Source organism: Tasmannia lanceolata, unplaced genomic scaffold (genome assembly GCF_043159265.1).
Source record: "Tasmannia lanceolata isolate RefF3 unplaced genomic scaffold, GAP_Taslan_0.1 ptg000016l, whole genome shotgun sequence".
In the NCBI taxonomy this organism is placed as follows: domain Eukaryota; kingdom Viridiplantae; phylum Streptophyta; class Magnoliopsida; order Canellales; family Winteraceae; genus Tasmannia; species Tasmannia lanceolata.
In genome coordinates, this window is record NW_027518693.1 from 12,818,178 (window position 1) to 12,831,156 (window position 12,979).

Sequence of the window (12,979 nt, forward strand, 5' to 3'; positions counted from 1 at the left end):
ATCAAACAAAGTTTTGCATAAAATTTGCTAGAAAATGATCGTTAGCAAGTTGAATCCCTGTTGGAAATTTTACAAATATTATCTGATGGAAATCCCTTTAAGAATGCAGTCAAAAGTGTCTTCTCCTCTTTTTCTGGAATTATGCCTCTAGTCATCTCTTAGACTAAAGTCCTCATTTCTTTCACATTGTACAGCCACATACATCAGACGATGTTGGAAGGAGATACGCTTTAGTAGTGTTCGTGAGGAGATCGTTGCCCCAACCTTGGGTGTTTGAAGCTCAACTTCAAGGGTTCTAGTTTGGGGAACCGGGGCCCTCTGGTACAGGTGGTGTCCTTAGAGATGAGAATAACCTTACTAGGTGGGCCTTTTCAGGACCGATTGCAATCAAAGATTCTAATGAGGCAGAAATGAGGCGATCCTCCAGGGCTTAAGACTAGTGACGAGAAGACAATTAAATAACCTCATAGTGGAGGGTGATTCCCGTAGTGTTATCAGATGGTTGGATGGCCAATCTCCCCATCCTTGGAGATGTTCAAAGTTCTTTGTTGGGATCATGGGGCCACTTGGTCCGCTTTCATCACTTTAGAAGGTCGGCGAATGGAGAGGCAGACCAGACTTGCTCGCGCATAATCGTTTATAGTAGTATTAAAGATCTTCAATTTTCTCCCCTCATGAGGAGGGCTTTTGTTCTTATACCATTTAAAAATAAAAAAATTGGCCCACAAATATTCCATGAAATTTTTTTTTTTTTTTCAAAGAAGCCATTTTTGGCTGTAGTGTCAACTTTAATCCTTTATTTCGATCTAGAATCCCTTATAGCAGGTGTCAGGTACATGGCGTCTTAAAACTTTAAAACTCCCATATGCAACACTCACTTATAATTTCTAAGTTTAGGTTGTTGTTTAATTATAGAAGGTCCAAGTGGACTTATTTATCACCTAGTTTATTAAATACTATTATGATATAGGTATTCAAAGGCAACTAGAAAATAATAAATAAGGAAAGGAGTGTGAGTATTAGAAGTAGGGAGTGCCCATATCATTCCTATTGATATTATTAATGACATGAGTTTTGACAATCCTAATCACCCTATCCATTTGTTGCGAAGAAAAATGTAGCAAGCTTTCTCTCTGGACCTCCTAAATCTTACCTTTTCCATCACGACATTCATATTTCAACGCCGTGGAAAGAACGTTTTCTTTACCATCGTGCCACTTTCCTTGAAGACTTCTTCAATCTTGTCAGCTGTTAACAGGATAACACAGTTACAAAAATGCAATCAACAACTAATCACAAAAAATATTTTCCTTGGGAAATGAATAGGAAAAGACAAACATAAGGGGATAGAAATGACTTTGTCTTCCCGAGATTTTATATGATGTGTGGCCATATGAACTCGTGTTTTTTAAAAAGTACGGTACGGCCCACTCCGTAGGATGATCAAAATCGTCCATTTGTTGGGTTTCCATAGGATGATCTAACCCTCTGATCTATAGATGATCCTACCCTGCCGTCAACAAATCGAGAAGGGTTAGGATCATCGTATGGGATTCTAAGTCTTTCGGTGTAGGGACCCGGGTAGAACTCACCTTAAAAAGCTAGCTGTTAAGGGGAGGGTGCCCAAGTCCTTATAAGCCCTCCATATCAGTTCTACTTTTCCAATGTGGGATCATTGCTTTTGCGTAGAACATTCAGTTCATATCTTATAAAGTATTCACCACAATTATCATATGGGAGGGTGTCTTTCAAGCAGTAGAAGCAACTTCATTAGCACACATATCCTACCTTCGTTCTTTGCACATTTGAAGCCACGGGAGGCAATTCGAAGCTGTCTTTAACAGACCCAACATGAGTTAGAGGAATCCATATTGGGCCTCTTCCCCATGATTACCCTGATGTCTCAAGCCATCAATATTGCAACATTAAACTTGCAATTTTTCTTTCGGTCCGAAAGATCAATTGGTAACGTAAATGGAGCCATTCCCATTTAATTCAAGACAACTGGTGCATAATAATCATATGAAATTCACACGATAATCCAGGTAAAACAAGCCCTTTTAAGTTAATACTCGATGTTTAACCTTTATCCATGATCAAACAATCCTTGTTCTTTTGAACTGAAAACTAACAAGGTTACAAGCATCGACAGAGTATCATAAGCTGAACACCTTAAATTTGTTATAACAAACTAAATCCATCAGCATTGCCTACTTTTATTAACTCGAAAGTTAAATAGAATAGTTCAACAAGCAAATATTTTCAACATAATGCCTCAAGCTATTATCTTGGGTTTCCCATTGTTGACAATACATTACAATTTATAGTTTCGCTTGTTGTTGATTGAAGGTTGGATCAATGCACACAACCACCTGCAAGGTTTTCATTGACAGACAAACAGATTTAAAAACAAGCAATTCTGCATGCAGAACAAATCACATCTAGCAAAAGAAAAGAGACCCAAGAGAGTTTATTCTTCTAAAGTAATGTACCTTGCCAACGCTTTTACCAGAATGCAGATATTCAACTGCTTCCACTACCGAACCAATGCCCAAAAATTGCTTTGGATCCACCGAAACCTATTATAAGTGGAGTAAATACTAAGAATTTTGATCAATAATACATCCGCGTTGAACAATAAGTTCTGAGTTATCTTAAACAATTATTTCTGAATTATCAAAATGATCATTTGCTTAACATTTTTGAGATGATAGAACATCTTCTTTCATTCTAAAAAGACTACTAAAATGGCAAACATATACCCATAGATGAACAAAACCTACTAAGAAAAAAAAATGAAGAGAAAAGAAAGAAAACATCTGTACCAGTAAAGAGAAGGCTTTTGCACTCTGCAAAGGTTTTTTCCATTGCCATAACTTACCAAACTAAACAGATCGTTCAGCTTTCTGTTTTCCTAAAGTTAGATCTAGGCATGCCATCTGTAATGATGAATTGTTAATTGTGTTGTTATTAACAAATAAAATAGAAATCATGCTTATAAGTTGGCCTTTTCTTTTCTTTTCTTCAAAGTAGTGTTGGATCCTAATCATATAGACACCATTTTCTTTATGTTGGAAACTGACCAGAATTTTATGATTTATTTGCCTAGAATTTTTGTCTCTGTCATGTGGATATAGACACCTTTATTACTATAGGCAAACATTAATTTGCTTCACGAAAACGTAACTATGGTTAATCAAAAAGTGGTGCAGAAATATTGGGATATTACTCACCGAAGGTCTTTTGCCATCACAGAAAATACAAAAGAAAAATGTTATGGTTTTACTCCGAGTTTGATCAGGTTACTATTAGGTAGTTGACAAGTAAAACCATGATGACGAAGATACGTTTTAGGGTTTGGGGTTGGGTTTGGGGAGAGAGAGAGAGAGAGAGAGAGAGAGAGAGGAGCAGTCGATCTTGCACGTCATTGTCCATCGTCCAAAATGGATAACACCTTCGTCCACCTCAGCTTTTCCCTCATCTTATTATCTTTGGGAGCTCGCTAACTTGCACCATGGGGGAGAGATTTATTAGTTGGTTTTCCCAAGAGATCCAATCAAATTAAAGTGCAGTATGTTTTATATGGCAAGTGCATATATATATATATATATATATATATGAGGAAAGTGTTGCTGGTAACGTCCTTTTATAACTCCTTCCAATGGCTTGTTAAAATGGATCCACGCACATATGCGAAAACATATTACGGGCGCCTATTTTTCCTCCTCTCTGAAACGGCTAAAATTTCTCCCCTTTGAGAAAACCCTAAAACATCTATCGTCTTCTCCCTCTCGCTACCAGCAACAATTTTGTTTCACGCACATATGCTATCCATTGATTTTAACCCTAGGATCATAGCACTTGTAAACCAGATTTCTCTTCTTTATCTGAAATTTGAGTGCCACTTCCTTCTGTATCACTCTGGCTGGTACAAAATGTTAGTCAATCTAAATGTAATTGGTCTGCTTTTAAAAATGGATTATTTGCAATATGTGCAGCTTCTTCACTCCAACCTATTTTATTGCTGAAAGGCCCATTTTCTTGTGCTCCCATAGTTAGTTATATAAAGTGCCTGGCAAACCTAGAAGAAAAAAAATAAAAGAAATCTTCAGTAGCCTGGATATGATTTACACCTCTTGCTGGTATTCCAAAACACTTGTTTTTCTTGCAAATTCCTGAGTCTTTGTAGTCCTGATTTGAATCATCCGGAGACTGAACTTGCAAAGAAGCCCTACAATTGGACCATGGTAACCTCAATTGACATATGAAATTTTTTTAGAAAGCTGATGACTTTTTGGTCATTTTTGGGCAGGTTTTGCCCAATCAATTGAACAAGCTAATGGAGCTTTTATCGATCTTTATTCCAGTACCCAAAATTGTTACTTGTTTCACTGGAACAGAAGAATCTGGGGCTACCTTTAGGACATCATAGAAATTTAGGGGAACGTGATTCCCTTTTAATTACCATTAAAAAAAAGAAAGAAAGAATCCCTTTTAATAATTCATGACTATTACTGTCGAAGGAGAAGAAGGTTGAAAGACCGTCGAGGTGAAACCCTAAACGAGAGAGAAGGAGATTTGAGCGAGAGGGAGAGCCCATCGTTTGTTTGGAGGTTTTAGGGTTTTCTAGAGAATGGGAGAGAAAAATTAGGCGTTTCAGAGAAGAGGGAGAGAAGACAGGAGTCATACACGTATTCTCGTTTTCTTTTCCTTTTCTCCCGACTTTGTTTTGTTTTTACGTATGGGCCCACACCATATAAGCCAATGGGATGCGTTATAAGAAAACGTTAGCAGCTATTTTAGCTGGTATCTTTAGCAGGAACACTTTCCTCTCTCTCTCTCTCTCTCTCTCTCTCTATATATATATATATATATATATATATATATATATATGAGGAAAAGGATTGTACGCTCGAGTGTACCTAACCTTAGGTACGCTCGAGTGCCAAATCACATGGGTCCCACATTTTTTTTGGTCATCTAAACCATTCATTTGCAAGGCCCCATCATAGATAGGGTGCATACCAAAAATCAGCTCCATAGGATCATCCTAACCCATCCATTTGTGGAGGTCAAAATGGACAGACACTGTTTGTCCACAAATCTGCCCATTTTGCACTCCAGTTTTGGAGGGGTTAGGATGATTCAATGGTGCTGATTTTTGGTACACACCCTATCTATGATGGGGCCTTGCAAATGAATGGTTTAGATGACCAAAAAAAATGTGGGACCCATGTGATTTGGCACTCGAGCGTACCTAAGGTTAGGTACACTCGAGCGTACAATCCTTTTCCTCATTTCCTCTATATATATATATATATATATATATATATATATATATATATATATATATATATAGAGAGAGAGAGAGAGAGAGAGATTTCCTTGGCAAAATGTTAGCAAGCAAAAGTACAAGTAGGACCCACCTATTTAAGATGAAATAGATAATATAGAGATAGCCCGCCAAATGAAAGAGTGATTCATTAAATATAACATGACGAGATGTATTAAGACAAGCAGTATGCAGGTCAAGTTATCAATATTTTTTCTAATGGAAATTATATCCAATAAAAATGCATCTATATAGTCCAGGGATGGGACTTAGTGGAGGTTACCACAACTCGGGGACAGAGGAAAAAAGATGCTTCACTTAGGGAAAATTCATAATACATGCCGAGGCAAGCATGAGGAGTTAGATTGTCTGAACACAGTACTAAGGAATCAATAACAAGTACAAATGTGGAAACTGTCCAGAATTCTATGATTGGTTTTTTTTTAATTTTCATCTCTATCAGTGATATAGACACCCTTACTGTTGGGGATTCCACGCAAAAGCAAAGATACCACATCAGTAATGTGAAAGAGATGTGGATAGGCTTATTAGGAAATGGGCAGCCTCCCCTTAACGGCTAGCTTTTAGGGGTGAGTTCTACCCGGGTCCCAACACTTACTAATATATGCAGCAGAAAGGACCATAATTTGATCGAATTGCATGAATGTTCCACCTAATGCGAGAACCACAAGACTCGAAATAGGTACACGTAATATATATACATATAAATTACAAACAATAAGTAACATTACCTTAAGCTTTCCGGAGGAAAAGAGATCATAAAGCCTATCCAAATGCTGTTGCCATAAATTTGCATATTGAACCAGAAAAAAGCCAGCCTGAGCATAACACGAGTTTGTTAGAACAGCTACAGCATAATGATTTTCCCTATGAGCGGCTTGAGTCCCTGAAACCCTTTTCGAGAAATGGAATAATAAGTGGCAATGCTTCATGCAATCTCATCTTATGTTTTACATAGAAAATAAAACATGCAGCTAAATACTGCAATTGGTAGTTTCATAATTGCTCTCTGTGAATAAAAAGGAAAAAAAAGTTTCATGCAATCTCAGGGGAATTGGATATCTTGACTGCAAGGGATTTTGAAATATCCCATCTAGGTCTGGGTCCCCATATGCTACCCCATAAGGGCTCATGGCTTGGCTAGCTGCAGCCCAAGGGGCTTGTGGAGGTTAGAACAGTGGCCAGCAAAGGCCATTCAGCCAATGGACTTTGCCCCAAGCAGCGCACATATGCTACCCCATTCAGCCAGTCACCAACATCACCTGAAGATCGCCAGCATGAGTTTTCAAAAAATATATTTTAGTGAGCAATATGATTAGCAGAAAATATATGGTTCTCAATACTGATCAGAAAAAGATATGGTAGTCGCCCGCAAAACATAAATTCGAAAGCCCAAATGATCTAAATCAGGGGAAAATTTGATACTGTTTAAATGCACCCAATCAGTCAAATCAAACAGTCTCCATACCACCGTTTGGCTTTTTCCAAGAATCTTTTCACACAGTCCAGTATAATTCGAAGGCTTCCATCCATGCTCCCCTTGGTACTGAAAAAGAAAATGGTTCAACCTCACTATCCAGCTAAACTGTTGATAGATCTTTAAATAAAAAAAATCAGTGAAAATAAATGTTCCAAGGTAGCATTTTCATATTGTTAAGAGTGCAAACTCATCAGAAACTTAATGATTTAAGGCCTAGTGCAGTCCAAATCCAGCATGAGCACCATAGATCAAAGTCTTAAAAGCTACAACATTTATGGAGACCAAATCTTGTGCACAGAAATATGAAATTGGTGCTATCCCTTCAACATCATCGGTAAAGCCTAGTTAATCAAACCAAGCGTTCCCCTTGAACCATATACAAAATTACCAATTATACAAAGAGGTTTTTGCTGCTCAATGCAGTCGTTGAAGGGATAACCTTAGAAATCATTCCAATGACAATGAGGCGTCCATAGACTGCCAATGCATTTAAGCATACATCAAACATCTCCCCACCAACAGACTCATAGATAATATCCACCCCTCTGGGGAATTCTTTCTTCAAAACCTGGATCAATCAAAACAAGAATCATAAATCTACATAGCAAGGAAATCGGATCACGTATCACTAACTAAGAGTATTTGAATTACGTTCATATCCTGGTGAGCAAACATGAGAGGAGTGATGTACGAACAAGAAAGACATCATTTTGGGTCCAGTCATCGAAGTAACATCCTATAGAAACATTTTAAACAGATATCTGTTGAACAGTGTGTATCAGATAATGATATTGCTGACACAAAATAGACTTCATATTCCAGAATACAAATACCACTCAATACTAGTGAATGTTATGGTTTGTATCAGGTGGTGCAAAATTTGTATTGCATGTATAATATCGTATGATACACTCGTGTATCTTCTGATAAGCATATTGGGAGACAGTTATGGATATGTAAGTTAAAAACCATTGTTTCAGACAGTAGGAACATTGTTGCAAACTTTCAGTACTCCTCAAGATCAACAAAAAAAGAAAAGAAAAGGACAGCAGTGTCGCATGAAAAATAAAAGAGCAGAATCAATTTTTTTTAAATGTTCTTTCTTTTCCACACATGCTTGTACTTCTTTTTCCATATCATCGGACATTTCAATACATCCTACATTCGTTGTTATTGTTTTTAGATATATTTTTGTTGTTTCCCTATTCCTTTTCCTTTATGTTTCCAGTTACTCCAAAAACACGTCCTTGTTTAGAATCTTTAGATACAGGTACTTCATAATGTTAGCTTTTACTCTCTCTTTTTTTCAAAAGATTTTATATAAAGATCCGGCTCCACACGGGCCTAGAAAGCTAATAACCTTAATTAAATCTTGACCGTAGATCCCCCGACCAAAAATCACAGTGTATTTTCGCTTTTTTAGTATAACCAAATTTTGGGGAATCAAATCCTGTCCGTTCGACTTAATTTTGGAAACGGTAGATGGGTATTTCGAATACCTATCTAATGGACCTAAGATCGTGCAATTCGGACGCGATTTGAGGAAGTTATGACCATTTTTCTGTTAGGGGTAAGTGCTATTGTAAACTTTGTCTTATCAGGCAACTTTTGGGTTTTTATTTTTATTTAAAAACTTAAGTTTAGTTGTTAAATTTGATAAGTACACCCTTAGGGAGTTTTAATAAAGATGAACTCTTGCTAATTGTGGAAGACTTAGATTAGGAAACTAACTTTTAACATTAAATCTAATTGGGAAACCCACTTTAAGCACAAAACTCATTAGCTATTAAAAACCCAAAACATGGGCTTTTGCAACCCTACTTGTGCACATCTAAAAACCAAGAGAGAGGGAGAAAGAAGAGAGAGAAAAAGAAGAAAAGGAAAGGAAAGGAAAAGAGAAAAAAAGGAGGAGAAGAATTTTGTTTTCCATCGTTTTGGGTTTTCGTCTTTGAGTAAGTGCCCGAAAAACCCAATTTTCATATTTCTTGCTCGAATTGTAAATTTTTTTTGTTAGCCCATGGGTTCAACTAATCACCTTTACCTTGTTATTTTGATGCTAGCAAACCCAAATTGATTAGTCTTTATGGACTAATGTGTTGCTTTGTAGTATTGTGCCTTAGACATGAAACTCAAATGTCAAACCAAAGTTAGCACATATAGCTTAATACAACTCAACACATGGCTTACGGATCAACATGCACAATGAATCAAACAAGCTTCCACATACATTGAAGATATCGTTCTTGGAAGATGTTCAAGTCAAGAGCTCCAGTCAAAGACCCCACAAGCATGCCGTGCAAAGTGCCAAAAGAAGCTTGGAGATGAACTAGCATTGGTGACCATCTCATGTACCATTGAAGATGTTCAAAGAATGGAGGAAGTCACAAGGCCCAAAGCAAGTTGAAGAGTTCACTTACAAGTTGAAGATGTCCAAGAAAGTGCTAAGGAGCTAAGACAATCCAAGAGACTCAAGGATTTACATTGTATAGATTGTATTGGAGTCCTCTTGTTACATGTTTTTGCACTTTCAAAAGGGTTTTCAAATGGTTTTCAAAACAAACTTGACATCCTTGAAAACCACCCCCACACACTCCAAAATGTGTTTGAAAACCTTTGACAAAAGCCCAAAGACCTAAGATTCAAATATGTAAAAACAAGTTTTCAAAACAGGGCCGGTCGACCGAGGTTACCCTGGTCGACCGCGGGATGGGCTCCTGGAAAATCCGGAGCCATCCAGAAAGGTCTCGGCGGTCGACCGCGGATAAGTTTTGGACAAAATATAAAAATGTCTAACGGCCCTCAGTGCGCGACCGCGACACCCCCCGTCGACCGTGATGGCTTAAAATTTCAAATAAAAAAGAGTGCCCGATAAGGGCGGGCGACCGCGATACCTCGGTCGACCGCCCCCGTCTGGCAAAGTAGCAGTTCGGGCTTATGCGAGTTGCTTTTTCTAGGCCAGTTATTTACGATTTTGCCCCCAAACAGTAATGTCTTTGCTTGGGCTATTTATACCCTATCCAAGACCTTCTAAATAACCTTTTGCAAGATCATTTCACATCTATTTGAGCCTACAATTTCAAATCTAAGATTTATCCTCTTCAATGCTTTGATTTGTGTATTTTACATTCAACAAGAGGATTTCCGTATGGCTTTTATTTGTGTAATCTTTTGGAGAGTTTGTGAGCTATCATCTTTGTATCAAGCCTAATCAAGAGCCTAAGAGAGTTTTTCATTTCTTGTTCTTCAGTATAATCGAAGGTCTACGATTCTGCCCCTTAACAAAGGTGAATCCGGTGCAAAGAGGGTTTCTCCCCTCGGACGCGGTGTGCGAAGAGGGTTTGTTCCCTAGGAGGCGGAGAAGGTGATTGTACGGCTTGGAGATTCGGCTATAGTGGAATCTCACCATTAGTGAAGTACCCAAGAAGAAAAACTTGGAAGAGTGGAATAGGTCTTGTTGATAGACCGAACCACTATAAAAATCTCTTGTTCATTGTGGTGTGCTTCTTCCTCTCTCCTTGCATTTGGTGATTGGTAATATCTCTTCTTTTACTTTCTACTAAGCATATTTGAATAAAGGTTAGAATAATCTAGGATTAATCTCACACACCCTTCTATTTAAGATAAAAATTTTAAATTACCCAATTCACCCCCCTCTTAGTTTGCCCTATTGGGATTTCATTTACTTTTATTTGTTCGTGATTTAATTTAATTAGGGTTTCTAGTTATGTTTTCTTGATTTTATGGTTTTCTTTTAAATCAAGAACCTTGTTTTGAATTTTTCTTTTTAATATTTTATGCCAAAAATATCTAGAAAACATATTTTCTTGATGAAAAATATAATTGACTGTAATCTAAAATTTTCAGGGCATTGTTTTTGAAAGACTTGTGCTATGCGTATGATCTTTATATGGTTTTAGGCTGTTTTTCTTACAAAATCAACATGTATTAATTTCTATTTTTCAATTAATTCGTTATATATTTTTCGTATGGTGTGTACATGTTACTATTCATAACGAATGTATTTTCTAAAAATCGGCACATAAAAGGCGATAATATGTATTGTTTCGTTTTATTCTTTTACTTATATCTTGTACAGATTATAAGTATGATCTTACGTGAGATATATGTTATATATATATGATATTTTAAACTTGAGAGGAGCTGATTTTCTTAGAAATCAGCAAGTTTTATTGCTTTTAAGGACAGATTTTATATATTTTATGTATAAAAATTTTATATGTGGCATAAGATTATCTTTCAAAGAGGTTATGTTATGTATATGTAATCTATAAGCGCTGGGGCGTTGTTTTGATTAAAAATCAGAACTGAAGGTTATGAAAAGATTAAATTTTGATAAAAATTGTAAATAGGATATAGTTATAAAAAGCTTCTTTACAACGGAAGGTTGTTTAGGGTTGTACGTGAGTTTGGTTTAAAAATAGATTTAATGAGGGAATGCAAATAAGTAAAAATGAACAAATAGGTTTCGTGATAATAGGATAAACAATTAACAATATTTGATTCTTGGCCATATGTATATATTAGTATGTTTCAGTGTTACTTCAGTAATACTACAGCCTATATATATACATAGTATGTATATAGTAAACTTTCCACGTGCGGCACGGCATGTGAGATAAAAGAAAAAAAAATCACACTATATATACATATGTTGGTTTTCTTTGAAGTAGTCCATGCAATACTCGACTTGTTCGTTATATCACCTTTCCATGTTCTAGATGATATCCTTTCTTCTCTTATTTCCATGTCTTTCGAATATCATGCATGTTCTCTTTAGAAATTCTCATATTTCCGTTCTTGTTTTGGATACTCACCTATCATGTGATATATGGATCATTATTATAATGCAATCTTATTAAAATGCTATTTATTTCATGAGTCTACTATATGATCGGGCTCAGTTCATAACTGACCTTGATATTATCCACAGGTTACGTAGGTGATGACATGATAACTTGAACACAACAATGGAGCTTAAAGGGATCGTGGGAAGAGTGTTGGCCGTGTAGCCGTTTTAGGTTGCTCATTCCAGTTGGTTAGTTGCAGAAAATTTTATTAACATTTTCACTCTTTTCATTGTTTACATGTCCAAAAAAAAAAAAAAAATTGCCCCAAATCCGGGTCGTTACATTTTATGTTCCGAATACAAAGAGATCTTCCCTAACATGTTTGGGGCTCAGCCAATGCATTTGTGTGCATGATAATGTATTTTTTTTTCACTCTTTTCATTGTTTACATGAGATTTATGTTTTTGACACAAACATTTCTACTCCAAAGATGTATCCTAAGCTACTTATATGCATATGCATCTTCATTATGTAGGTTTTGAGATAAATTGTTCTTTTTTTCCTTTTGTTTTTTTATGACATATATCATAATCTTTTTTAAAACAGCATGTTTGCAATTAACATAATTAATTACATCACATGGCAATGATCATAATTAGGTCATAGGCAAGACAGAGTGAATGTACTTTAGCTTTGTTATTTTCTATTTTTAGCTTCATTTTTCCTACTTTTCACTAAATATGTTGTATTTGAGGAAACATGTTAAAAAGGACATAACTTACCTTGTAATTATATTTACTTTTATGCCGTTTTTCCACCATACATGTTGTGCTTTTTCTTCAAACAAATGCTTTTAACAAAATTGATTTGTATTGGAATTTGGGCAAGATGGAAGTTTTCATGTCTACTGGAAACCAATGACATGTCCCCCTATACACAAGCAAAGCACAATACATCACACGACCATGTCAGCACACTATAACAAGACGTCTTTTTTTTCTTCCATTCTTTTTGGTGGGATTTCACAACTGGTACTGACTTGATAGATGATAATCTCAATAAGTGAAGGCTCGCGACAAATTGATGGCATGACGGGGATGCCTATTTCATAAAGCAATATGCCATACTGTACATTGTCGATAGGTATGGTGGTTTGATTGCATCGATTTGGATCCAGAGGAATATGGTCGCAATTCTAATTGAATGTAATTGAATTTTTGTGCCTAATATATACTGTCCTAAAGATGCTTTCTATTAAAAAAATGTTCAACTTGCAACATCAATAAGATAGCTTCCCTCAATTTAACGTGTGAAGAATTATAGAAACATTGGGTGATG

General features: G+C 36.3%; 1 protein-coding gene across 1 annotated transcript in view; it reads right to left on the minus strand.

Moving 5' to 3' along the window:
• Positions 1–2,044: 2,044 nt before the first annotated feature.
• The window catches only part of LOC143848213 (ARP protein (REF)), a 29,545-nt gene continuing 18,610 nt past the window's right edge, over positions 2,045–12,979 (minus strand). Inside the window, exons 14-18 of the mRNA XM_077357097.1 lie at positions 7,273–7,401; positions 6,822–6,899; positions 6,085–6,171; positions 2,493–2,579; positions 2,045–2,372 (exon numbers count right to left, since the gene is read on the minus strand). Of these exons, the coding sequence (XP_077213212.1) occupies positions 2,322–2,372; positions 2,493–2,579; positions 6,085–6,171; positions 6,822–6,899; positions 7,273–7,401 (432 nt within the window). The 3' untranslated portion in view covers positions 2,045–2,321. The remainder of the gene's footprint in view (positions 2,373–2,492; positions 2,580–6,084; positions 6,172–6,821; positions 6,900–7,272; positions 7,402–12,979) is intronic.